Below are 26,559 nucleotides of genomic sequence, written 5' to 3' on the forward strand. Positions count from 1 at the left end.
GTGGACACTGTCCCCGAACTTTCTTTTCTTTTTCTTTCTTTCTTTCTTTCTTTTTGTTTTTCTGTCAGTCATGGGGCTTGAACTCTGGGCCTGGGCACTGTCCCTCAGCTCTTCAGCTCAAGGCTAGTGCTCTACTACTTGAGCCACAGTGCCACTTCTGGCTTTTTCTGTTTATGTGGTGCTGGCTGAGGAATGGAATCCAGGCCTCATGCATGAGAGGCAAGCACTCTACTACCACCGAGCCACCTTCCCAGCCCCTGTCCTTTAGCTTTTTAATCAAGGCTAGCACCCTGCCCCTTTGAGCCACAGCTCCACTTCTGGTTTTCGGGTGGTTCATTGAAAATAAGAATCTCATGGACTTTCCAGCCAGGGCTGACTCTGACACACAATCCTCAGATCTCAGCCTCCTGAATAGTTAGGCTTATAGGCATGAGCCACTAGCACCTGGCTAGACCTCTATCTGAGCTCTATTTAGCTCACACCCAGCCCAGATGAGAGGCTACAATCAACTTCCCTGAGCCACTTCTGTCCTTCTGTCTGCAGAGGCTCATTGATGAGCAGCTGAGCTTCAAGGAGAAGCTTTATGCCCTGTCCTTTGGTGCCAGCACCAGGCGTCTCTGGCCACACCCTGTGAATGTCAACGCCTCCAGGTGAGTGGCTCCACCTCTTCTGGGCACAGCATGCTGAAGATGCCAGTCCCAGTGGATCAAAGTAGACCAAGTGACAGCTCACAAAAGCAGACACAAGCAGCCAATGGCACAAAGACAAGTCACCCTACACAGTCCCCAGAATGAAAGACCACACAGCCACGAGTCCAAGACACACACACACACACACACACACACACACACACACACACACACACACACACCAGTTCTGGGGCTTAAACTCAAGGCCTGGGCACTGTCCCTTGAGTTATGCTTAAGGATAGAGCTCTACTACTTGAACCATGCCTCTACATCTGGCTTTTTGGTGGTTAATTGAAGAAAAGCATCTTATGGACTTTACTGCTCAGGCTGGCTTCAAGCATTGATCCTCAGATCTCAACCTCCTAAGTAGCTAGGATTACAGGAGTGAGCCACTGGCACCCAGTCAAAGATAATTTTATTACTATAAAAAAAATAACGCATGCATGTTTTCAAAGATTTAAAAAGATATGAAGGATAATTAACATTGAATGAGTCTTTCTCACTGCTGCTATTCCTACCTCCCAATAGTTGTTTCCTAAGCTAGATATGATGGTGCATACCTGTAATCCCAGCATGTGGGAAGGGTGAAGCACAAGAGTCAGAAGTTTGAGGAGGACAGTGCCTACATTTCTCATCTCTATCAGTGCAAAGAATCTACCTCACTTGTAATGATTGCATAGTATTCCACCACATAGATGTTCTTTAGCTGGAAGAATCTAGATTGTGGAGTTATTTTTTTTTTGAGAGGGGACAAAAAGATGAGTAAGAATTTCACTTGGGCTGGGAATGTGGCTTAGTGGTAGAGTGCTTACCTAGCATGCATGAAGCCCTGGGTTCGATTCCTCAGGACCACATAAACAGAAGCCAGAGATGACTGTGTGGCTCAAGTGCTAGCCTTGAGCAAAAGAAGGTTAGGGACAGTGCCTAGGCCCTGAGTTCAAGCTCCAGGACTGACACGCTAAAAGAAAAAAATTCACTTATTGTGATCTGTAAAATTTTTTCCTTCCTTCTTTCCCTCCCTCCCTCCACCTTCCTTCTTTCCCTCCCTCCCCTCCTACCTCCCTTCTTTCCATGTACCTCCTCTGACTTTTTTATTCACAGCTAGCGCTCTACCACTTGAACCATGCCTCCAGCCCATGTTTTGGCTGGCTAATTGGAGATGAAGTCCCTCAAACTTTTCTGTCTGGGCTAGCTTTTTTCTTTTTTTTTTTTTTCATCATGGGTCTTGAACTCTGGGCCTGGGCACTGTCCCCCAGCTCTTCAGCTCAAGGCTAGTGCTCTACCACTTGAGCCACAGCACCACTTCTGGTTTCTGGTGGTTAATTGGAGATAAGAGTCTCACAGACTTTCCCTGCTCAAGCTGGCTTTTGAACCTCAGTCTCTCAGATTTCAGCCTCCTATGTAGCTAGGATTAAAGTGTAGAATTTTGCTTTGAATAAGAGAGCATCCTTGATCACTCACCAGGAGGTAGGTACCACACTCCCCACTTTACATGTCCAATCCTATTTAATAGAATAGCCATTGCAACAGGACTAGTAATGCCACTTCGTTGATGAAAAGCAACTCAGACTGGATTTCAAAGCTCAGAGCAGACCCCAGAAAAATCTAAGCAGAAACTAAGAAGGCTCTGATTTCAGTGTGTTTGACCTTGAAATCACCTTGAGATCATCTGGCTAAGGCCAGACTTCCTGGGCTTCTATGTCATTTCTCTGTGTCATATCTCTGCCACATTGCTATTATTTACCCTGTGTATTTATACTAGAACTAGTTTTTCTCTATCGCTATTTATTATGATTAAAGGAAATTTTCTATCATAACTGTAATTGAGAAGCCCTTAATCACTCACCATAATTAGGAAGTAGCCATAAAAATAAGTTTGGTGCCAGTGGTTTATACCTGTAATCCTAGCTACTCAGGAGGCTGAGATCTGAGGATCAAGGTTTGAAGTCAGCCTAGGCAGGAAAGTCTGTGAGACTTTTATCTTCAATTCATGAGCAAAAACCTTGAAGTGGAGTTGTGGCTCAACTGGCACAACACTAGCTTTGAGTAAAAATGCTCAGGGACAATGCCCAGACCCTGAGTTAAAGCCCCAGGACCAGCACACACACAAAAATTAAACATACAGACATACATAAATGAAATTGAATGCAAGACAATGATGTTAAATTGAGCTTGAAACTTACTGGCTAGAGAATTCATCAGGCCTAGGATTGGTTTCTCTGTTCACAAGATTGACATGGATCACCCCTGTAATCTTAGCTACTCAGGAGGATGAGATCTGAGGATCAACATTTGAAGCCAACAGGAAAGTCTGTGAGACTCTTAGCTCCAATTAACCAGCAAGAAGCCAGTAGTGGAGCCTGGGCTCAAGTGGTAGAGTGAAAAATCTTAGGGTCAGTGCCCAGGCCCTGAGGGTCTCACAGACCCAGGCTGACTTCAAACCATGATTCTTAGATCACAGCCTCCTAAGTAGCTATGATTCCAGGCTTTTCTTGTTCATCATGGCCTTAGTAAAAATAACCTACAGCTCATGTGTATGATCCATACAGTCAAGGCATGGAGTGGGCTTGTGGTGTCCATTCCATGAGGTTTATACAATGAAAAAATTGTATAAGACATCTCTCAGACTGTGGTATGTGATGGTAACAAGGTTGCTAGGCTAGTCTCTTTCCAGCCTCCAGGAACTCAAGCTCTGGGTGGAGAATCTACAGCCTGAGGAAGGCAGCAATTTGCTACATGCCCTGAAGAAAATCTTCACTGTACAAGGGCTGAATTCTCTGGTGACCATAATAGGAAGCTGGTAGGTCTTGTTTCTTCTTTTTTTTTTTTCCAGTCGTGGGACTTGAACTTGGGGCCTAGGCACTGTACCCGAGCGTTTTTGCTCAATCTGAATACTCTACCACTTTCAGCCAAGCTCCACTTCTGGTTTTCTGGTGGTTAATTGGAAATAGGAGTCTCAGGAACTTTTCTGTCTGGGCTGGCTTTGATCTATGATCCTCAGATCTCAAACTCCTGAGTAGCTAGGATTACAGGAGTGAGCCACCGGCACCCAGCAAGGTCTCATTTCTTACTTAGTAAGTTAACAGAAGGGGGAAGGAGAACCAAACTTTTGTTTTATTTCATTTATTTACTTATTATTTTTGTGTCAGTACTGAGGCTTGAATTCAGGGCCTGGACACTGTCTCTGAACTTTTTCACTCAATGCTAGTGCTCTACCAGTTGAGTCACAGCTCCAGGCTTTTTGCTCCTGCGTTAGGAAGGAGCCCACACTGGCTTTGAACCAAGGTCCTCAGATATCAGCTTCCTGAGTAGCTAGGATTAGAGGCGTGAGCCACTGGTATTTGGCCACTTCCAGCTTTTTGGTGATTAATTGAAAATAAGACACTCATGAAGTTTCCTACCTGAGCTGTCATCACACTGTGATCTTTAGATCTCAGTCTCTTGAGTTGCTGGGATTGTAGAAGCACTTAGTGCCGGGCAAAATCACCAAGCAGAACTCGACGCACACAAGAGATAACGATGGAGCACAGGCACTTTTCTGCAGCAGCCACACCTGTAGTCCCCGAGCCCCGTGTTTTACACAAGTTACCTGGGACCCATAGAGCCAGCTAGGAATCAATAGCTATTCCCTGGGAATTAGCAGTTTGCTCTGGAATGTTCTCAAAGTGGGAGGCTCACGTCTCTTCTCTCCTCTTCCCAGTCCAGATCAGCCTTCTGAAATCCTGTGTGATTATATCCAGCAGTCCTCTGCAGGACGGGACATCTTCATCCACATCATCACCTACAGATGTGATGATCAGGTGCCCACGGTAAGTGCCGGACGCCCTCCCAGGTTTCCCTTGGGTGTGGCAACAGGGAACTGGATGGGTGGGCCTTTAAAACTCCGGGCAGATGCCAGGTGTTGGTGGCTCACATCTGTCACCCAAGCTACTCAGGAGGCTGAGATCTGAGAATTGTGGTTCAAAGCCAGTCCGGGCAGGAAAGTCTGTGAGATTCTTATCTCCGATAAACCTCCCAAAATCCTGAAGTGGGGTTGTGGTTCAAACAGTAGAGCAAAAAAGCTCAGAGACAGCATGCCAGATCCTGAGTTCAAGCCCCAAGACAAGCACAAAAGAGAAAAAACAAAGAAAGAAATGCCGGGCACCGGTGGCTTACACCTGTAATCCTAGCTACTCGGGGAGGCTGAGGTCTGAGGATTGTGGTTCAAAGCCAGACTGGGCAGGGAAAGTCCGTGAGACTCTTATCTCCAATAAATCACTCAGAAAACTGAAAGTGATGCTGTGGCTCAAGTGGTAGAGCGCTAGCCTTGAGCTGAAGAGCTGAGAGACAGTGCCCAGGCCCAGAATTCAAGCCCAACCACCGACAAAAAAGGAAGGAAGGAAAGAAGGAAGGAAGGAAGGAAAAAAGAGAGAAATTAAGAAAGAAAGAAGGAAGGAAAGAAAGAAAGGAAGAAAGAAAGAAAGAAAGAAAGAAAGAAAGAAAGAAAGAAAGAAAGAAAGAAAGAAAGAAAGAAAGAAAGAAAGAAAGGAAGAAAGAAAGAAAGAAAGAAGAAAGAAAGAGGAAAGAAAGAGCTCCATGCAGGACAGGACCTGCCTTTCCAGCACCAATTCTGTGGGGGAAATGGGGAGCCTTGGAAAGCTGGGAGCTGAGTGCCTGGTGGAATGTAGGTGTGCCCTTCGTAAGGCCGACTCTGTCACTGTCCCCACAGGCTATCCTGAAGAACCTCACAGAAGCACTGGGGGGCTACTACCATAGCTACAGTCCCGAGACGGAGGTAAGCCCTCAGCCAGTACTTTGTCACTCTGCCTGCTGGGCTGGAACAAACCATGCCCTACACCTGCTTCCTCCTTCCCCCATCTCACGCTCAAGACATGGGCACAGGTAAAGTCAGATTACAATGATGTGATGGGAAGGCCCGGGATAGGTTGAAGACAGTGGCCACGAGTTGACTGTAAGCTTGGGAGTCTAGAGGCCTCCCACTGCCTTGTTGGGGAATCCTCAGTCACTACCCAGTCGGCATGCTACAGACCCAAACTGCTTCTTTGCACACTGCAGCCCCAAGTATGAAACAATTGTCTCCCCAAGAGGGGGTTCCTATTACTGCGAGGGACCCACAAATAGGACAGAATGAGCCCATCCACTTCAGATGAAATCATCTGCTATGTCTTTGTCTTCACTGACAGCTAAATATCATTGACCCCATGTTTCTTCCCTGTGGAAGTAACAGCAAATGTGCAGATCTTTTGACAGATTAAGGGTTCAATCATGCCAAGTGTGGTGGTTTACACCTATAATCCCACTGGTCAGGAGACTGAGACAGGAGGATGACATGTTCAAGCCCAATCTGGGATATACATAATGACCCAAAAACCCACAAAGATAGGTGGTAAATACAGCCATAATACTCAATGTACATAGGCGAAAACTGAACTTGGGGACTTGAGGGTGACTCTGATCAAGATGCATTGTGTGTAAAACAAATGGCAGGTTGAATGAAAACCCCATTGTACAACTAGTTGAGGAAAACAATACAAATTTAAAGAAATAAAATGTTTAAGTCGCTGGTGGCTCATACCTGTCATTCTAGCTACTTAGTAGGTCTGAGACCTGAGGATCATGGTTCAAAGCAGCCTGGGCAAAAAAGTCCATGAGACTTTTGTCTCCAATGAACCACCAGAAAACTGGAAGTAGATCTGTGGCTCAAATGACAGAGCACTAGCCTTGAGCAAAAAAGCTCAGGGATAGCACCCAGGCCCTGAGTTCAAGATCCATGAGTGATAAATAAAACAATAAAAAGTTAAAAAGCCCGGTACCAGTGTCTCATGCCTTTAATCCTAACTACTCAGACAGTGGAGATCTGAGGATTGTGGTTGAAAATCAGCCAAGCAGGAAAGTCCAGGAAGCTCTTATTTTCAATTACCAGTGTCCCCTCCCCAAAACAAAGCCAGAAGTGGAGCTGTGGCTCAACTGGGAGAGAGCTAACCTTGAATGAAAAAGCTAAGGGACAGCACTCAGGAACTCAGGAGTTCAATCCCTAGTACTGGCATACATATCCAAAAAAGGAACAACATATATTATATTTTCAAGCTCTTTCTAGCACATCAGATCCCAGTTTCTGACCTTGGGTTTGGACAGATTGCCCCTCACCTGTAGGAATGAACTTAGCTGTTTGCTCTTTCTGGCTTTGGCCATTGCTGTTATAGCCAAATGATTTCTGGAGGTTCATTGATCTCCCCCTCCCCGCACTTTTCAGCTCTACACTAGTCAGGATGTGAATGAGCTCCTGGAAGAAATTCAGAAGGCCCAAAGCCTCCTGAGCCATGTGCAAGCCCTGCGCCAGAGCGGTCCCTGCGAGGAGCTGGCCTGTGTCATGAAGCAGGTAGATAGTGTGTGAAGGGCTTTTCTGCCCCCTGCCACAGGGCTGGGAGATTTAACCTCAGTTCTTCACTTTACACCTGTGGACAAGGAGAGACTAGGCTAGATCAAGCCCACGTGGCTTCGTGTAGGAGAGACATTAGAGAGGAATCTGTCAACCTCTCTGGAAATTCCAGAAATCTTCAGAGAAAGGGATAAGGTTGATGGGGGGGGGGGGGGGTTGAAAGACTGGGTGTGTGGCAGAGAACTTGCTAGCTCTATGATATTCTGTAATGAGAGTTTTCTAACTTAATTTAGATCTCCACCGAGATTGCAAAAGGACACCTCACAAGTCTTTTGCCTAAACCCCCAAAGCATGAAGCTCCTCTCACAATTGAATTCCCAAACTTGGACAAGACCTCTGCAGAATGGCTCAAGGTCAATGGTCTAAAAGGTAAATCCTGAAGGAGGGTTGATTCCCAGGACAACAGGTAGGCCAACTAAACCTTTGGGGGCTTCTTAGCCAATGCCTGAATTCCACTATTTTTTTTCTTCAGGTACTAGGGCTTGAGGCCTAGGTATTATCCCTTAACTTTTTTTGTTCAACATTTGCTCAACGGTTCCATCAGTGGAAATAAGAGTCTCATGAACTTTCCTGCCCAGGCTGGTTTTGAACCTTGATCCTAGATCTTAGCCTCCTGAATAGCTAGGATTACAGGCGTGAGCCACCAGTGCCCAACCCACTGCTTCTTTCTTTCTTTATTTTCAGCCAAGAAGTTGAGCCTTTATCAGGTGCTGGCCCCCAACGCATTCTCTCCTGTAGAAGAATTTGTGCCCATCCTCCAGAAAACAGTATCATCAACTATCCACCAGGTAAAATTTATAGTCACAGTTCTCTCCTATCATCGGCAGGGCTGCTTTGCACATAGCCTTATGTGAGTACAGGCAGAGGCAATCATAAGGCAGAACCGAGTTAATATGGGCCCGAAAGCCTGGCAGGATGCAGAATCACCACTCGGGACTCAAGAATTCATCAAACCGAATGTACAGAGTTAGGGTACAGGGTTCAGTACCAGTGCCACTTAGCATGCACAAGGCCCGGGTTTGATATCCAGCACCAAAACAAAAACAAACAAAAAAATCTACTCTAATAGCTGGTTTTCAAAGACCTGGAAATGAAAGGTAGTCAATGAGGCAAGAGGGAATATATTAGGCACCACAGTACCTCCAAAGTTTTCCTCCAGCCCACTCAGATAGGACATACTTGATATTATGTCCTTGCTATTCCTAACACAGACATCTATGATTACCCAACAGTAGGCTCATGCAGTGAGCCCTCCAAGAGAAAGGGTTCTCTTCAACTCTGTATCCCCCCATGTCTGCTGCACAGAAGCAGTCAATGAATGAATACTGGATGGCTGAGTGGATGAGTGGGTAGATGGGAGGAAGAGAGGGTGGGAATTATGGATGGGTGAATGAATGAATGGAAATATAGATGGGTGGGTGGGTGGGTAGATGGATGATAAGGTAGAGGTATGCATGTATGTATGAATGGATGGATGGATAGATGGGAATGCTGATTGATAAATAGAAATGTAGGTGGATGGATGGATAGAAATGTGAAGAGAGGAAAGGAAAAATAAAAAAGAAGGAAGCAATGATAGGTGGATAGAAATGTTGAATAAATGAAACTGAAAATAGGTCAGTGGATAGAGGCAGGATGGAAGAAAAGATATGTAAACAGATGGAAGGGAGGTAGGAAAAAGAAAAGAGTGAGAGATGGTAGAAACATTGAAGAATGAATGAGAATGAAGGTGGATGGATGGATGGATGGATGGGTGGATGGATGTATATATGAACAGATAGAAAGATGGAAGGGAGGGCTGGGAAGGTGGCTCAGTGGTAGAGTGCTTGCCTTGCATGTATGAGGCCCTGGGTTCCATTCCTCGGACCACATAAGCAAAAAAGAAAAAAGCCTGTAGTGGTGCTGTGGCTCAAGTGGTAGAGCGCTAGCCTTGAGCTGAAGAGCTGAGGGACAGCTCCCAGGCCCAGAGTTCAGACCCCACAACTGGACCCAAAAGAAAAAAAGAAAGATGAAAGGGAAGATGGAAAGATGGATAATAGAAAGGGATAAAGACAAAATTATGAGAATAAAAGTTAAATTGTAAGTGGAGCTGCAAGCCTTGAACAAAATAGCCTAGGGACAGTGCCCAGTTCCCCCTCGCCCCCCCACATACAAAATGAAAGGATGGAAGAAGTTGAAGGAAGGTTACTAGATAAATAGAAAGTTCTGTGGAAAGGTAGAAGGCTGAAAGGCAAGCAAGAGGAGTGGCAGCTGTATGGCTCCGTCAGTGGGTAGATGAGATGGAAGCTTGCTGGCAGATGGAAGAATAGGAATGGATACATTGGGAATCCTGCGTCCCTGTGGGCCTTGCTGGCTTTCCAGCATCAGGAAGCAGTGGCTAGTATGACTCCGCTTTATTACCTCCACCCCTAACCATATCATAAGGCCTTGAGGGGAGGGGCTCAGAGGTGGCTCCCAGGAGGGAGCTAGACTTGCTGTCAGTCATGCTTCATTCAGCGGATCCATTTCCCAAAGGTAGCCTGCTATAGGCTTCACACAAGTCAATGACACACTGGGGGAGAGGCTGGGGATAAGGAAATCCAACCCTGGATGTGCTCTGAGCCTGTTTCTCTCCCATGCATCTAAGGCAAAAAGCCAGTGACTAAAACAAAACAAACAAACAAACAAAACCCTTAGGCACCAGGTGCTAATGGCTCATGCCTGTAGTCCTAGCTACTCAGAAGGCTGAGATCTGAGGATCACAGTTCCAAAACAGCCAGGGCAGAAAGGTTTGTGAGCCTCTTATTTCTAATTAAGAGCCAGAAAGAAAGAGCCAGAAATGGAGCTGTGGTTCAAATGGTAGAACACACCAGTCTAGAAGGAAAAAGCTGAGCAAGAGCATGAAGGCCTGAGTTCAAGGTCCAGTACCAGCACAAATGCAATTAACTAATTAATGTAAACTTTTGCTCCTTCTTCATATGTGCCTCTGGTCACCTGCTTCCTGTCCTGCTCACCCCTGAACTCAGAAGGCAATGGTACAATTTGAATGGCATGATGGGACAGTGAAAAATATCCACGTGGACCCGCCCTTCCTCTATGAATACCAGGTGAAGGATGGATGCCATTCATCCGGAATATGGGGTGCAGGAATGGACTAAGGGCTGTGGTGATGCCAAGCCATTGATACCCTGTTGTAAATTAGAGTCTCCGAGCTTCACAAGCACCTGCCCTAGTAGTAGAGTACTGGATATCAACATATGACCCTCCCTTTCCTAGTCTCATGGCAGAACTGCTCATGACATAGAAGAATAGATGTCTCTTCTGTTTGGGCACCCAGGCATATGACATGGCCCTTCTGCAAGCCCACTGGAGTATCTGCCCCTCTGAGCTGTTCCCCTTAAAACAATGACTCTCAGGAGGCTGAGATCTAAGGATTGTGGTTCGAAGACACCCAGGGTTGGCTTTTTTTTTTTTTTTTTTTGGCGGTCATGGGGCTTGAACTCTGGGCTTGGGCACTGTCCTTGCACTCTTCAGCTTAAGGCAAGCACTCTACCGTTTGAGCCACAGCGCCACTTCTGGTTTTCTAGGGCTTTATTGGAGATAGGAGTCTCATGGACTTTCCTGCCGAGGCTGGCTTTGAACCGCGATCCTCAGATCTCAGCCTCCTGAGTAGCTAGGATTACAGGTGTGAGCCACCCGTGCCCAGCCTCCAGGGTTGGCTCTTATCTCCAGCCTTTGAGACTATTTTGTCAGCCATGGAGCTTGAACTCAGGGCCTGGGCTCCGTCCCTGAGCTCTTTAGCTCAAGACTTGTGCTCTACCACATTGAGCCACAGCTCCACCAGTTTTCTGGTGGTTAATTGGAAAGTCTCCTGGACTTTCTTGCCTGGGCTGGCTTCAAACCATGATCCTCAGATCTCAGTCTCCTGAGTAGCTAGGATTACAGACATGAGCCACCAGCATACTTCTCTCCTTGAGACTTTTATCTCCAATTAACTACCAAAAACAGCCAGAAGTAGAGCTGTGGTTCAAGTGGTAAGGCACTAGCCTTGAGGGGAAAAAAAAACAAAACAGGAAGTGGCGCTGTAGCTCAAGTGGTAGAGCGCTCGCCTTGAGCTGAAGAGCTGAGGGACAGCGCCCAGGCCCAGAGTTCAAGCCCCACGACCGACAAAAAAAAAAAAAAAAACTGGACAGTGCCCACCCTCTGAGTTCAAGGCCCTGGACGTGTGTGTATGTGTGTGTGTGTGTGTGTGTGTGTGTGTGTGTGTGAGTGTGTCACAGCAACAATGACTCATGATTGTTCCTATTCTTCAGAAGCAGCTTGGTAGAGTTGTACGCATGTACGAGAGGCGGGTCGAGTGGCTCTCCCTGGCCAGCAGAAGAATTTGGGGCACCCTCTGTGAAAAAAGGTACCTTCTCCAAGACTGCTCCTTCCTCCATGGGTCTTCAGGAAGACCCAAGGATTATCCACTCATGATTCCCCGTTGGCAGCCACATACACCACTGCTTGGTGGGGAGTGGAGATCAACAGCCTCTGAACAGAATAATAACTATAGGGGACAGGCCATTGCCATCATTATTGTCACCTACAGAGTCGTCAGCATGTCACTCAGGATTCTTTTCATTTTCCCCTTTGGTGCTGGTACTGGGGCTTAGACTCAGGGCCTGCATACTTTCCCTTAGCTTTTTTGTTCAAGGCTGGTACTCTACCTCTTGAGCCATACCCCCACTTCCAATATTTAAGTGGTTAATTAAAGGTAAGAGTTTCATGGGGACTTTTCTGCTTGGGCTGACTTTGAACTGTGATCCTCAGCTCTCAGCCTCCTGAGTAGCTAGGATTACAGGCGTGAGCCACCGGTGGCTAGCCTTCGGACAGATTTGATGGCTATCTTCAGTCATGTCTGGAGCCTGACTTCAGCCATGTCAGGAATCCTTCTTTTAGCTCTGCTTACTTCTCTGAGTGCTTTGTCTGCACTCAGGGTGACATGGTGGCTGACTATAGCCTGAGAACTGCTTTTTACTACCATAGCTCTCTAGCCAGGGAGATGCAATGCTCTGATTCTCCAGGGCCAAATGCCCAGCCCTGAAGCCTGGCTTTGGGGTCAGCTTTACCCAGCTCAAATGGACTGATAGACACAGAGGTGTTTCCTAAAGGAAAATTAGGTCACAGTTGAAGGAAGAGGTAATAGATGATAAGTAGAATGAGACAACTCTCAAACTGAGACTGGAGCTGGGTGCTGATAGCTTACACCTACAATCCTAATTACTCAGGAGACTGAGATCTAAGAATTGTGGTTCAAAGCTAGCCTGAAAGTGGGGGTCTGGTTCAAGGGGTAGAGTGCTAGCCTTGAGCAAAAGAAGCTCAGGAGCCGGGCGCTGGTGGCTCACGCCTGTAATCCTAGCTACTCAGGAGGCTGAGATCTGAGGATCGCAGTTCAAAGCCAGCCCGGGCAGGAGAGACCATGAGACTCCTATCTCCAATAAACCACCAGAAAACCGGAAGTGGCGCTGTAGCTCAAGTGGTAGAGCGCTCGCCTTGAGCTGAAGAGCTGAGGGACAGCGCCCAGGCCCCAGAGTTCAAGCTCCACGGCCGACAAAAAAAAAAAAAAAGAAGCTCAGGGACAGCACTCAGGGCCCTGAGTTCAAGCCTCAGGACCAACACACAATATGAGAGAGAGACAGAGATAGAGAGACAGAGAGGGACAGAGAATATAGAGAGGAGATTTAAAGTAGTAAAATTAGAGGGAGACAGAATAGGGCTGGCTGGATCTGGGGCAGGAGAGCTTAAAGATAAAAATGAGAGCTGGGCGCTGGTGGCTCACCCCTGTAATCCTAGCTACTTAGAAGGTTGAGCTCTGAGGGTTGCAAATTCAAAACCAGCCCAGTCAGAAAAGTCAAAAGGCCAGAATTAGCCAGGTGTGATGGGTCTCAGGAGGCTGAGATCTGAAGATGGAGGTTCAAAGCCAGCCCAGGCAGGAAAGCCTATGAGATTCTTACCCAGTTAATCACCAAAAAGTCACAACTTGAGCTGTGGCTCAAGAGGTAGACTGGTAGCCTAGAGGGGGAAAAGAAAGATTAAGGACAATGCCCTGGCCCAGACCCTGAGTTCAAGCCCCAGGACCAGCATATACACACAAAGTCAGAGTGGAGGTGTGACTCAAGTGATAAAGTTATAACCTGCAGCAAAATAAAAGCTAAAGGACAGTGCTTAGATCTTGAGTTCAAACCCCAGTGCCAGCACACACACACACACACACACATACACACACACACACACACACACACACACACACACACACACACACACACACATACTGAAAACTAAAAGATAGACATTTCCCAGAGGCCCAGGTTCACCTAGCTCCATTCCTTAGGATTCTGTTTTCTCTGCAAAAAGACCTTGATCTATAGAAATGTTGAATACTAACCCTTTCAGTGAAGACATTTATATAAATCATAATGTGCCTATACCCAGCTGTTAAGCCAGGTCTACGCCACAAGTCTTCATTCCATTATAGAAAGTTCCTGGGCCAGAATGTGCCACAACCCCCTCTATAGTCTACTGTGACCTTAGAACCCCCCCCCCACCACCACCACCAGACTGAAGATTTTGGCCAGCTGTAAATTTGGCCTGTAAAAATCTACCCCCACACCCTCCACCCAGTCCCTGGAAAACACTTTAAATAGTAAAATGGAACAAAATGAAGGTTATCTGAGCGCTTCAGTTCTCCGCTTGAAGCTTGTGTTTCTGTTTTAGGGTGGTGATACTGCTGGACGTCTCGGTGACCAATTCCATGTACATTATTCATATCCAGCACTCACTGCGGCTGCTGCTGGAGGAGCAGCTGTCCAATAAGGACTGCTTCAACCTCATTGCGTAGGTGCTCCTGGGTTTCCGGTGGGGCGGGGAGGGACGGAGGGCTCCAACACCTGCTGTGCTGGGCTGGGCTGGGCTGTGGCTCAGCCCAAGGTAGACAGACCACAGATACTGACATCCCACCCACCCAGCAGTCCAAGAAGGCCAATCACTTTATCTGATTGAGGTGATCTTGTTTGGGCCATTGAATAATTAAGTGATAGCAAGAATGTCTCACTGGGGTGAAGGTAGTTAAGTGGCCCCAAAACACAGTACTCTATCAGCCAGGATAATGTAACTCAGCCCATTGCCCCATTTGGCTTCCAAGCAAATAAACAAAAAGATGGCTTCAGCCAGGCCTGAGTCTTGAGCATTTAGACTGGTCTAGCAGACCACAAAATTTCAACCATCTGGGATTCTCATTTCTAAATTTAAATAAAAATTGAAGATATATACGTTTACATTCTATGTATGTATGCATGTATCTATCTATCTAACTTTTAAACTATAAGGATTTTTATGTGCATGCCATTTACCAGGACTTGAACTCGGCCCTCAAGTTCTTGCTTGGCTTTTTTGCTCAAGGCTAACACTATACCACTCAAGCCATACCTCTGCTTCCAGCTTTTGGGTGATTAATTGGAGAGAAGACTCTCACAGACTGTTCTGTCTAGGTTGGCTTTGGACTATGCCTCAGATCTCAGCCTCCTGAATAGCTAGGACTACAGGCATGAACCACCAGTACTGGGCTGCACTATATGTTTTTATAAATTACTGCATATATTATTTTAAAATTACATTTTATATATGATTTTACATATTACTGTATATGTTATATGGTTTTAAATTATATTATGCATATGACCATAAATCTATCACAAAAGTTTATTAAATTTAAAAATTATTTATAGGCTTTTAGATTGGATATCATTTCAACTAATTAGGGAAGACAGAGAAGAGAAACCCACTTAAGGTGGACATTTTTACTTAGTTTCATACCAAATAGAACTTGACCTAAACCTATTAAGTAGTTAGTATTAAATATTTTTAAGCTGGGAGCTGCTGGCTCATGCCTGTAATCCTAACTACTAAGGAGGCTGAGATCTGATGATCATGGTAAGAAACCAGCCTAGAGAGGAAAGTTCATGAGCAGCTTACCTTCAATTAACCATCAAAAAGCTGGAAGTGGAATTGTGGCTCAAGTGGCAGAGTGACAGCCTTGAGCAAAAAAGCCAAGGAATAGGGCCCAGGCCCTGAGATCAAGCCCCAGTAGCAGCACACACACAACAAGGAATGAGGCATGATGGATCTTCAGGGGCCCCCAAGGCAGTTCAGTATGAGTATATATGTAAGAGGAGATTTACATGACCAAAGCCCCATTAGTTGATGAAGGATATGTGTTACCTTTGCTCTGGCATTTCCTATACAGTACTATGATGCTTTATAGGATTTTTTTTAATGTGTACTAGTACTGAGACTTGAATTCATAGCCTCTTGCTCTCTCTTGGCTGTGTACGCATATGTGTGCACACGCGCCCATGCATGCATGTGTGCATGTGCGTGCGTGTGTGCGTGTGTGTGTGTGTGTGTGTGTGTGTGTGTGTGTGTGTGTGTGTGTGTGTACTGGGGCTTGACCTCAGGGCTTGGGTGCTGATCTTGAGCTTTTTTTGCTCAAGGCTAGCTCTCTACCATTCCAGCCACAGCTCCACTTCCAACTTTTTAAGTTTATTGGAGATAAGAGTCTCATGGACTTCCTTACCTGAGCTAATTTCAAAACATTATCCTCAGATCTCAACCTCAAGAGTAGCTAGGATTACAGGCCTGAGTCACTAGTGCCTAGCTTGTTTGTTTTTTTCACTCAAGGCTGGCAATCATACCTCCCACTTCTGGCCCTATGATTAGTAATTATAGATGAGTCTCATGGAATTTTCTTTTCTTTTGTTTTCCTTCTTTTTTTGGTGCTGGTCCTGGGGCTTGAACTCTGTGACTGGGTGCTGTCCCTAAGCTTTGTGCTCAAGGCTAGCACTCTACCATGTGAGCCACAGCTTTGCTTCCAGCTTTTTTAATGGCTAATTATAGTTAAGAGTCTTATAGACTTTCCTGTCTGGGCTGGCTTCAAATCACAATCCTCAGATCTCAGCCTCCTGAGTAGCTAGGATTACAGTCATGAGCCACCAGCACCCAGCGACCGTGCAGAATTTTAAGCAAGGTTATAATGTGATCAGATATTCATCTTGGAATGCACAAGCAGGGATGTAAGGATGAACTGAAGAGGTTCATCCTGAAAAGGGGTGCAGGAGAGAGGTGCTGGGGAGCTAAGGGTACAGAAGGGAGTCACTGCTTTGGCTGCAGGATGGGGGAGGGGTGGAGAGAAGATGGTGTCCCAGGTACAGCATGTCTTTGAAGGGAAAAAATGATTTAAAGATAAACTTGGAAATCCCAGTACTACCAAAAAACATACACTATCAACAGAGGATGTTGGGTCTGGAGATCCTCAAAAGGGGACAATGCCTACTTCATCATGCCTACTTCCCAACCATGGGGGATGGGGAAGGCCGTGCAATGCACCTCTCTCCTCCAGAGGTGATGTGAAGGAGAAGATAGCCACAGGCAGCCCTTGGAAAACATCACTACTGAAGAATGGGTAGAGGAAGGGAATGGCCTAAAGAAGCCAGGAAGGGAGGAGTCAAAGGGGCGGGAGAGGATCCAGGAATGAATGGTACCGGGTGACCAGTGAGAAAACGGTGGTGTGAGGAAATGGAGTTGCATCCTGCAAAACAAAAAAGGAGGGAGGATACTGGGCACCGGTAGTCATTCCTGTAATCCTAACTATTCAAGAAGATGACATCTGAGGTCTGTGGTTCCAAGCCAGCCTCGACAGAAAAGACTGTGAGACTCTTACCTTTTTTTTTTTTTTTTTTTAACTTTTCTCTCATATTTGCCAGCCCTAGGGCTTGAACTCAGGGCCTAGACACTGTCCCTGAGCTTCTTTTGCTCAAGGCTAGCACTCTACCACTTGAACCATAGCGCCACTTTCGGCTTTTTCTGTGTATGTGGTGCTGAGGAATTGAACCCAGGGCTTCATGCGTGCTAGGCAAGCACTCTACCACTAAGCCACATCCTAGCCCTGTGAGGCTCTTATCTTCAATTAACCAGTAAAATACTGGAAGTAGAGCTATATCTTAAGTGATAGAGTGCTAGCCTTGAGCGGAAAAAAAGCTAAGCAAGAGTGTGAGGCCCTGTGCTCAAGCCTCATGACTGGCATAAAAATTAAAAATAACACCTGGGTGCTGGTGGCTCACGCTTGTAATTCTACTCACACCTGTAATCCTCCCTAAAGCCGTAATCACCTACTCCAGAGACTGTGACCTGAAGATCGAGGTTCAAAGCCAGCCTAGGCAGGAAAGTCTATGATACTCGTATCTCCAATTAATCACCAAAAAGCCAAATAGACATGTGGCTCAAACTTGGATAGCACTAGTGAAAATGCTCAGGGACAGCACCCAGGCTCTTGGTTCAAGCCCCAGGAACAGCACCAAAAAATAAATAAAATAATAAATATATAAAAAAATAAATATAAATACATATATAAAATAACTTTTTTGGGGGGGGCGCTGTCCCTCAGCTCTTCAGCTCAAGGCTAGTGCTCTACCACTTGAGCCACCTTCCCAGCTCCTAAAATAATTTTAAAAAAGAAAAGAGAGAGAGAGAGAGAAAGAAAGAAAAAAGAAAGAAAGAGAGAGAGAAAGAAAGAAAGAAAGAAAGGAAGGAAGAAAGAAAGAGAAAACCAAGAAAAAAACCACTGATGTGCTCCTTGGGGGTATAGGGGGTTAATGCAGAGAAAGGAGACAGCAGACACAGTCAGTATGTCAGAAAGGAAGCCAACCAAAGCTGAGGACTACAGCTCTGTGTACTTGGAATGTTCAGGAACAAGTCACAACCGGAAAGAAAATCTCCCAGAATTTTGCTCTCCTAAAACCAGGAGAACTAGGCTACTGAGTAGGCATACACAAAGCAAAATTTTCACTTCCTCCTCCTCCTCCTCCTCCTCCTCCTCCTCCTCCTCCTCCTCCTCCTCCTCCTCCTCCTCCTCCTCCTCCTCCTCCTCCTCTTCTTCTTCTTCCCCTCCTCCTCCTCCTCCTCCTCCTCCTCCTCCTCCTCTTCCTCCTCCTCCTCTTCTTCTTCTTCCCCTCCTCCTCCTCCTCCTCCTCCTCCTCCTCCTCCTCCTCCTCCTCCTCCTCCTCCTCCTCCTCCTCCTCTTCTTCTTCTTCTTCTTCTTCTTCATTATTGTCATTGTCATTGTGGTAGTGGTGGTTCCAGTATTGGGACTTAAATTCACACTGTCTCTTAGCTTTTTCATTTAAGGCTGGTGCTCCACTTCCAGCTTTTTGTTGGTTAATAAGAGTCTCATGGACTTTCCTGTCCTAGCTGGCCTCAAACCAATCTTCAGTTCTCACCTTCCTGAGTAGCTAGGATTAGAGACATAAGGCCCCAGCGCCCAACTTCCTTTGTCTTTGCTTCCTTCCTTCCTTCCTTCCTTCCTTCCTTTCTTTCTTTCGCTTCTTTCTTTCTTTTTGCCAGTCTTGGCACTGTCCCTGAGCTGCTTTTGCTCAAAGCTAGCACTCTACCATTTGAACCATAGCACCACTTCCGGCTTTTTCTGTGTGTACAGTACTGAGGAATTGAACCCAGGACTTAAAGCATGCTAGGCAAGCACTAAGCCACCTTCTCAGCCTTGTCTTTGCTTTCTTCAAAGGTTTGGAAGCACAATTGAAAGCTGGAAGCCAGAGATGGTCCCTGTGAACCACAGCAATTTGCAGAGTGCCTGGCGGTAGGTGACAGCAAAGCCTCTTGCCCCAGCTGTGTCTGAGGGCAGGCCTGTGGGCATGGTTCTCTCCATCCCCCTACTACGCCGGGAGGTCTAAATTCCCTGCCCCTCAACCGCCTTGGGAAACTGTCAGAGGACAAGTGTGTCCACTGCTTTCCCCTCGCCCACCCCCTCAGCCTCATTCCTGCCTCTCCAGGTGGGCCCTGGGCCTGCATTGTAAAGGCAGCAGGAACGTGCTCAGCGCCCTGCGGAAAGCCATGGAAGTGGACTTCAAGGACAAAGAATTACACCAATCCCAGGGCATCTACCTCTTCACAGGGGGCATCCCCGACCAGGACGTGGTGGGTAGGCTTGGTGCTGGGCATGTTATCCTGCTGCTCACAGGCAGCGTCTCTGGGATCGTGTGTGTGTGTGTGTGTGTGTGTGTGTGTGTGTGTGTGTGTGTGTGTGTGTGTGTGTGTGTGTCTCGAGGCTTGAACTCAGGGCCTGGGCACTGTCCCTGAGCTTTTTTGCTCAAGACTAGCACTCTATCACTTGAGCCACAGCTCCACTTCTAGCTTTTTTGTGGTTAATTTGGAGATAAGTCTCACAGACTTTTCATTCCTAGGCTGGCTTTAAACTGTGATCCTCAGATCTGAGATTCCCCAGCTGGGATCTTGAATTCACATGGGGAATTCCCAGTGTGAACCACTGGTTGCTCAGCTTTGCTTCTGCTTTTTTTGAGCTAGAAGCTCAACCCAAGGCTTCATGCATGCTAGTCAAGTACTCTACTCTTCTACCCTTCTAAACTTCCTCATAAAGTATACTATACTGACAAGATGTTAAGATACTGTTCCACTCAGAATATTGCCTTTATAATAACAATAAAAAACAATAAAACAAAAAAACAAAACAAAAAAAAGCCAAGATGCTGATGCCTATAATACTAGCTACTCAGGAGACTAAAATCTGAGGGTCGCAGTTCGTTGCCAACCTGGGCAGGAAAGTCATGAGACTCTCATCTGCAATAATCTACCAAAAACCCAGAAGTAGAGCTGTAGCTCCAGTGGTAGAGCACTTGCCTTGAGCACAAAAGCTCAGGGACAGAGCCCAGGCCCTGAGTTTAAACCCTAGGACCAACAAACAAGCAAACAAAACAAAACAAACAAAAAAAACCTGTTCCTAGCTCAGCAAGCCTTCTCCTAGAGGGACATCCATGTTGCTGGTCACAGACCAGATCTTCTGTGACCAAGTCAAGAGTCTAAGTCAGCATCATCCCCTCTTTTCATGCTGAGAGAAATCAGTCTCATGGATTTCCATGTTCAGAGCTGAGTACGAGACCCTGCACACAGTAGGACCAAGAAAGATCAATCAGACTGACATATCAGGAGGCCAGAGGCTTGTAGGCCCTCGGTTACAAGCCTTCTTTCTCTTCTCCCCCACAGCCCACGCTCAGTGCCTACGTGGCCGAGGCCTGTGCAGGCTGTGATATCCAGTTGAACGTGTGTCTCTTCTATGTGGGGGAGCCACACATGGACACTACACCTCCTGCCTGCTATGCCAGCCGGACAGACACAGCTGCTGCCTACAAAGAGATTGCCCAGGCTGCTGGCGGTCGCTTCCACTGGTTTGGAGAAACAGGTAAATGGGTATCTCTATGCTATTGACACATTTTAGAGAAGGAGCATGTAAATCATACTTCAAAACATAATATTAGGGCTGGAAATGTGGCTTAATGGTAGAGTGCTTGCCCAGCATGCATGAAGCCCTGAGTTTGATTCCTCTGTACCACATAAACAGAAAAAGCCAGAAGTGGCGCTGTGGCTCAAGTAGTAGAGTGCTAGCCTTGAGTAAAGAAGCTCAGGGAGGGCTGGGAAGGTGGCTCAGTGGTAGAGCGCTTGCCTTGCATGCATGAGGCCCTGGGTTTGATTCCTCAGCACCACATAAGCAGAAAAAGCCAGAAGTGGTACTGTGGCTCAAGTGGTAGAGCGCTAGGCTTGAGCTGAAGAGCTGAGGGACAGCATCCACAACAGACCAAAAAAAAAAAGAAGCTCAGGGACAGTGCCCAGACTCTGAGTTCAAGCCCCAGGACTAGAAAAAAGTAAAGAAATAAGCAAAACATAACATTAGCTGAACACTAGTGGCTCACACCTTTCATAATAAATACTTAGGTGGCTGAGATGTGAGGATTGCCATTTGAAAGCAGCCTGAGCCAGGAAAGTCTGTGAGACTCTTATCTGTAATGAACCAGCAAAAAGGAAGAAGAAGAAGAAGAGGAGGAGGAAGAGGAGGGGGAGGAGGAGGAGGGGGAGGGGGAGAAGGAGAAGGAGAAGGAGAAGGAGAAGGAGAAGGAGAAGGTGAAGGAGAAGGAGAAGGAGAGGAAGAAGAGCTGTGGCTCAAGTGGTAGAGTTCTAAAGGGAAAGTTCAGGGATACTGCCCAGGCCCTAAGTTCAAGAACTAGCACCAAAAGAGAATATTAAAAATAAATAAATAAAAATTAGGAGCCAGTAGGGCAAGTACATTGTACTACATGGGCCCCGGATTAACCAAAATAGTAAAATAAGTAAGTAAATAAATAATACCAAACTACTGTTCTAGAAGTCAGAAAGTGTTTGATGACACTGACCTGTGTACACTTAGACATGACCCAACTGAAATGAAACTTAGTGGTATAAAAAGTGCTTTACAAGGGCTGGGAAGGTGGCTCAGTGGTAGAGCGCTTGCCTTGCATGCATGAGGCCCTGGGTTCGATTCCTCAGCACCACATAAGCAAAATGAAAAAAGCTGGAAGTGGTGCTGTGGCTCAAGTGGTAGAGCGCTAGCCTTGAGCTGAAGAGCTGAGGGACAGCGCCCAGGCCCAGAGTTCAGGCCCCATGACCGGACCCAAAAAAAAAAAAAAGTGCTTTACAAGCCCAGCACAAGTTGCTCATGCCTGTAATCCTAGCTACTCAGAAAACTGAGATCTGAGGATCAAGGTTCAAAGCCAGCATGGGCAGGAAAGTCTGTGATAGTCTTATCTCCAATTAAGCACCAGAAAACTGGAAATGGAGCTGTGGTTCAAAGTGATAGAGCACTAGCCTTGAGCAAAAGAGCTCCAGGACAGCACCCAGGCCCAGAGTTCAAGCCCCATGACCATAGGGGGGGAAAAAAAAAGAAGAAAAGAAAAAGTGTTTTGCATACACAAGGCCCTAGGTTCCATTCTCAGTCCTCTCTATCACTACTCCACACACAAAAAAAGAATGAAATGGTAAATTTTATATTTGAATACATTTTTTTTGCTAGTCTTGGGGCTTGATAGTGCCCAGATCCTGGGCACTATACCTTGAACTTCTTTTGCTACCACTTGAACCACAGTGCAACTCCAGCTTGTTCTGTACATATGGTACATGAAGAACCAAACCCAGGACTTCATGCATGCTAGGCAAGCACTCTACCGCTAAGCCACATTCCCAGCCCTGGATACAATGTTTTAGTGCGTGCACACGTGCGAGCTTGTGTGTGTGTGTGTGTGTGTGTGTGTGTGTGTGTGTGTGTGTGTGTGTGTGTATCTGGTTCTGGAGCTTGAACTCAGGGCCTGAATGCAATCCTTGAGCTTTTTTGCCACTCAAGTTTAGCGCACTACCACTTGAGCCACAGCTCTGCGCCCAGCGTTTTGCTGGTTCATTGGAAATAAAATTCTCACAGACTTTCCTGCCTGGGCTGGCTTTGAACCACATTGTCAGATCGCAGCTTCGGGTTACAGGCGTGAGCCGTCAGTGCCCAGCTTACATTTTCTCTTCTATATACTCATTTCAGCAAGCAACAAGTGGATGGGTTGATGAATGCATGAAGTAAATAATATCATGACAACATAGGAGTTACCAAGGCTGAGAGACAGTGCCTCCAGCCTCCCTGACTCAGTGATATTTGTGTGGCTATAACGTTAGTAGCGTTGCAATGGCTCTGTGTCCTAAATTGCCCTGGCATATGTCCATCTAAGTTACTGGTGATTATAACTCATCTGGCCCCTTGGGCTGGTGGCCCCTCCACATGCCCCCTCACCCCACTCATGACTTGCTTTGTTCCCAGGCATTTATGAGAGTGACGACATCAGTGTTATCATAGCCGAGATAGAAAAGGCACTCAACTACTCCCAGAAGGTATGTATGCATGAACTGCAGCCCAGTGCCTAGTCTGGCTTCTAGTGTGTAGTAAGCTCCTAGTGTATGCCAAACTAGGAGGCCCAACACTCCCACAGAGGCATGCACACTTCCAGGAGTGTGAAATTGGGGTGTCAGCCCAAGCTTCCCCCCTGAGGACTCTAGGTTGGCTCCTCCTCTGCCTCTTCCTAGCTTTGGTGGGGAGCCATGTTTAATAGGGGTGGGGAGAGGGCTTTATTGCTGGTTAGAAAAGGTGTGGAAGATTTTATTGAAGACCATTGCAATTGCCAAGTACTAATGGTTCGCACCTGTAATCCTTGATTCTCAGGAGGATGAGATCTGCAGATCCGGTTCAAAGCCAGATCATACAAGAAAGTCTATGAGACTCCAATTAAACACTAAAAAGCCAGAACTGGAGTAGGGCTCAAGTAGTAAAGCACTAGGCTTGAGCAAAAAAAAGTCCAGGAACAAGGCCCAGGCTCTGAGTTCAAGTCCCTGGAAAAGCACACCCCCACCCCCACCCCCTGCCCTCCGAAAAAAGAGATTATTGCAATAGGGAAAGATTGAACTTAACTCCAGATACAACAATGGGAACTGGAGATTTGTAACCAAAGTAGAAATTTTCAAGTTGAAAATTTGGAAATTATCAAGTAGAAAATGTGGAAAATGCTGGGTGCAGTGGTTCACATCTGTAATCCTAACTATTCAGGAGGTTGAGATCTGAAAATCTAGGTTCAAAGCCAACAAGGGTAGGAAACTCCTGGAGACTCTTATCTCCAAGTAACAGCCAAAAAGCCAGAAGTGGAGGTGTGGCTTACATGGCAGAGCACCACCCTTGAGCAGAAAATAAAAAACAAAGGGATACCACCCAGGCCCTGAGTTCAAGCCATAATACCAGCACAGGAAAACTTTTGATAAAAATAGAAGAAAAAGTGGGAAATGACAAACAGAACTTGATATCAAAGCAGGAGGTTCTTACTAAGGGTAGGCCAAAGACATAGAGGTCAACCATTGTGGATAAAGGTCTGATCGGAGGGAGTGGGTTGCATTAAATTAATTCACAGAATTCTTTGCTGAAATTGGGCTAAACTGACCAAGATTGAGACCTTGTCAAGAAGATTGCTCAGAGGAACCTAACGACAATGTGGTCAAAATGAATCATTCAGCTGGTGGCTCACACCTATGCTCCTAGCTACTAAGGAGGCTGAGATTTGAAGATGTAGATTCAAAGCCAGCAGGCAAGAAAGTTCACAAGACACTAATCTCCAATTAACCACACACACACACACACAAAGCTGGAAGTGGAGTTGTGGCTCAAGTGCATAGTGGCTCAAGCCACAGGTATAGTGCCCAGGCTCTGAGTTGAAGCCCTGGGGGAAGGAGGGAACATGGAGGGAACATGGGGGTCTCCATTAGATAATTATTTTTTGTTTGATTGTTTTTTGTGCCTGTACTGGGGCTTGAACTCAGGTCCTGGGCACTGTCCCTTAGCTTTTCACTCAGGTTGGCACTCTACCACTTGAACCACAGCTCCACTCCTGATTTTTGGTGGTTAATTGGAGATGATAATCTTATGGACTTTCCTGGGTTGACTTTGAACTGTGATCTTCAGATCTCAGCCTCCTGAGTAGCTAAGATTATAGGCACAAACCACTAGCATGGTTGCCTAAGTGTCTTACAATAAAAATAGCACTGGCCTAAAAGCCCTGCCCCCATTCCTGAGTAGTGTGGCCTTAAACAGGAACCTTACGCTCACTGAGCTTTGGCTTCCTACTTTATAAAACAGGGATTAAATCATACCTGCCCTGAGGCGTAGTTGGCACATCTCAGCCTAAGAGTTTGAAGTATTAAGGTATTAAGTAGCCCAGTTCCTGCCATATCTTAAGCCTTGGGGTACTTACTGTTAATAAAATCAACCCACAAGCTGGGTGCCAGTGGCTCACACCTGAAATCCTACCTACTCAGGAGGCTAAGATCTCCATTCGAAGCCTATCCAGGCAAGAGAGTCTGTGAGACTCTTATCTCTAATAAACTACTCAGAAAAAGTCAGAAGTAGATGTAGCTCTGTGGCTCAGGTGGTAGAGCACTAGCCTTGAGCAAATGAAGCTCAGGGCCTGTACTCAAGCCTAGAGTTCAAGCTCCAGAACTGGGAGGGAAGGAAGGAAGGAAGGAATGAAGGAAGGAAGGAAGGAAGGAAGGAAGGAAGGAAGGAAGGAAGGAAGGAAGGAAGGAAGGAAGGAAATCAGCATTGAGCACCAGGTGGCATTCTAGGGACAGAAAGAGGCATCAAGGGGCTCTCCTTGCTGTGTGTGTGTGTGTGTGTGTGTGTGTGTGTGTGTGTGTATGTGTGCGCGCATGCGTGCGTGTGTGTGTGTGTGTGTGTGTATGTGTGCGCGCATGCGTGCGTGTGTGTGTGTGTGTCCACAGTGGTCGGGGTATCTCTAACCTTCTCAAACCCCCTTGCAGTGTGCCTTACTCGTGGCCTCATTGAAGAACCATTCACAGAAAGAGCTGGAAAAGGCAGATCTGACAGACAACCTGATGCTGAAGCAAAACCAACCCAGAAAATTCTGTCCTCCCAAGCCCACGGCCCCTTCGGTGGCCAGAATGGTTTGACTCCCCTTTCCCTGATAACACACAGAGGATTTTATGTCCAGCTTGTTGTCTCCTGGTCTTTCCTAGGTCTCCAAATAGCTGGGCTAGATCCCCTCTCCCCCACCCTATAGGCTCCTGCTGCTTGCATCCCAAAGTTTAGCAGTGGCATACAGGACCCTGAGGTCACCTGGGCCTGCCCATTCACAGCCTGTTAAATGTCTTTTGCATAAATCACCCCCCCCCCCCCCCCGCCCCCATACAATCAGAATCACCTTTACTGGGAAGATCCTCCGTCCTGAAGCAGTGCTTCAGGAAATCCTGGAACCACGCCCTGACTGACCCCTTAACCACAGCATAGTCTTAAAAACAAAAAACAAACAAACAAACAAAAACACTCCCAGAGTAATTAGTTAATTCCCAGCCAGGAAATTGTATTAGTGGAGAATTCTGTGCATGTAGGCACAGTCTTATTCTAAGACCTCCCTCAGGCCTTCCCAGATTCTAGGGGAAAAGCTCTAGGATCTCAAGATCTTCCTCTCAGGCTTCCTCTTCAGGAATTCTGGAGCCGACCCCCCCTAGTGAAGAGGTTGAGGTGGGCCTCCTGACCCTGGGCTAGGGAGCCCCGAAAGTGGGCAGCATCCAGGCCATTTCCACAGACTACTCAAAGGTGTTATTAGCTGGTACAGAGTCCTGGGTGACTTGAGCTGTCTCCAAATTCTAGTCATGCCTCGTAAGGAATCTTCCTTTCAAACTTAGATGCTTGCTGCCAGGCACTGGTGACTCATGCCTGTATAATCCTAGCTTTTTAGGAGCCTGAGATCTAGGATCCCAGTTTGAAGCCAACCCAGACAGGAAAGTCCATGAGACTCTTATCTCCAATAAACTACTCAGAGACAACTGGGAGTGGTGCTGTGGCTCAAGTGGTAAAGCATTAGCCTTGACTTAAAAAGCTCAGGGACAGCACCCAGGCCCTAAGTTCAAGCCCAGGACAGCACCAAGAAACAAAACAAAAACAAAAAGTAGATGCCTGCTGGCACTGGTGGCTCACATCTGTAA

At 46.5% G+C, this 26,559-nt stretch overlaps 1 protein-coding gene across 1 annotated transcript in view; it reads left to right on the plus strand.

Annotated features, from left to right (window-relative positions):
* The window catches only part of Vwa3a (von Willebrand factor A domain containing 3A), a 61,977-nt gene that overhangs the window by 18,126 nt on the left and 17,292 nt on the right, over positions 1-26,559 (plus strand). The window contains exons 8-22 of the mRNA XM_042689811.1: positions 544-650; positions 3,364-3,489; positions 4,390-4,498; positions 5,398-5,463; positions 6,943-7,068; positions 7,362-7,497; positions 7,813-7,916; positions 10,134-10,214; positions 11,421-11,515; positions 13,864-13,983; positions 18,719-18,793; positions 18,987-19,131; positions 20,215-20,410; positions 22,838-22,908; positions 25,375-25,518. Coding sequence (XP_042545745.1) covers positions 544-650; positions 3,364-3,489; positions 4,390-4,498; positions 5,398-5,463; positions 6,943-7,068; positions 7,362-7,497; positions 7,813-7,916; positions 10,134-10,214; positions 11,421-11,515; positions 13,864-13,983; positions 18,719-18,793; positions 18,987-19,131; positions 20,215-20,410; positions 22,838-22,908; positions 25,375-25,518 — 1,701 coding nt within the window. The remainder of the gene's footprint in view (positions 1-543; positions 651-3,363; positions 3,490-4,389; positions 4,499-5,397; positions 5,464-6,942; positions 7,069-7,361; positions 7,498-7,812; positions 7,917-10,133; positions 10,215-11,420; positions 11,516-13,863; positions 13,984-18,718; positions 18,794-18,986; positions 19,132-20,214; positions 20,411-22,837; positions 22,909-25,374; positions 25,519-26,559) is intronic.

The sequence above is a fragment of the Dipodomys spectabilis genome, unplaced genomic scaffold (genome assembly GCF_019054845.1).
Source record: "Dipodomys spectabilis isolate Male_0828 unplaced genomic scaffold, ASM1905484v1 ptg000127l, whole genome shotgun sequence".
Classification (NCBI taxonomy): domain Eukaryota; kingdom Metazoa; phylum Chordata; class Mammalia; order Rodentia; family Heteromyidae; genus Dipodomys; species Dipodomys spectabilis.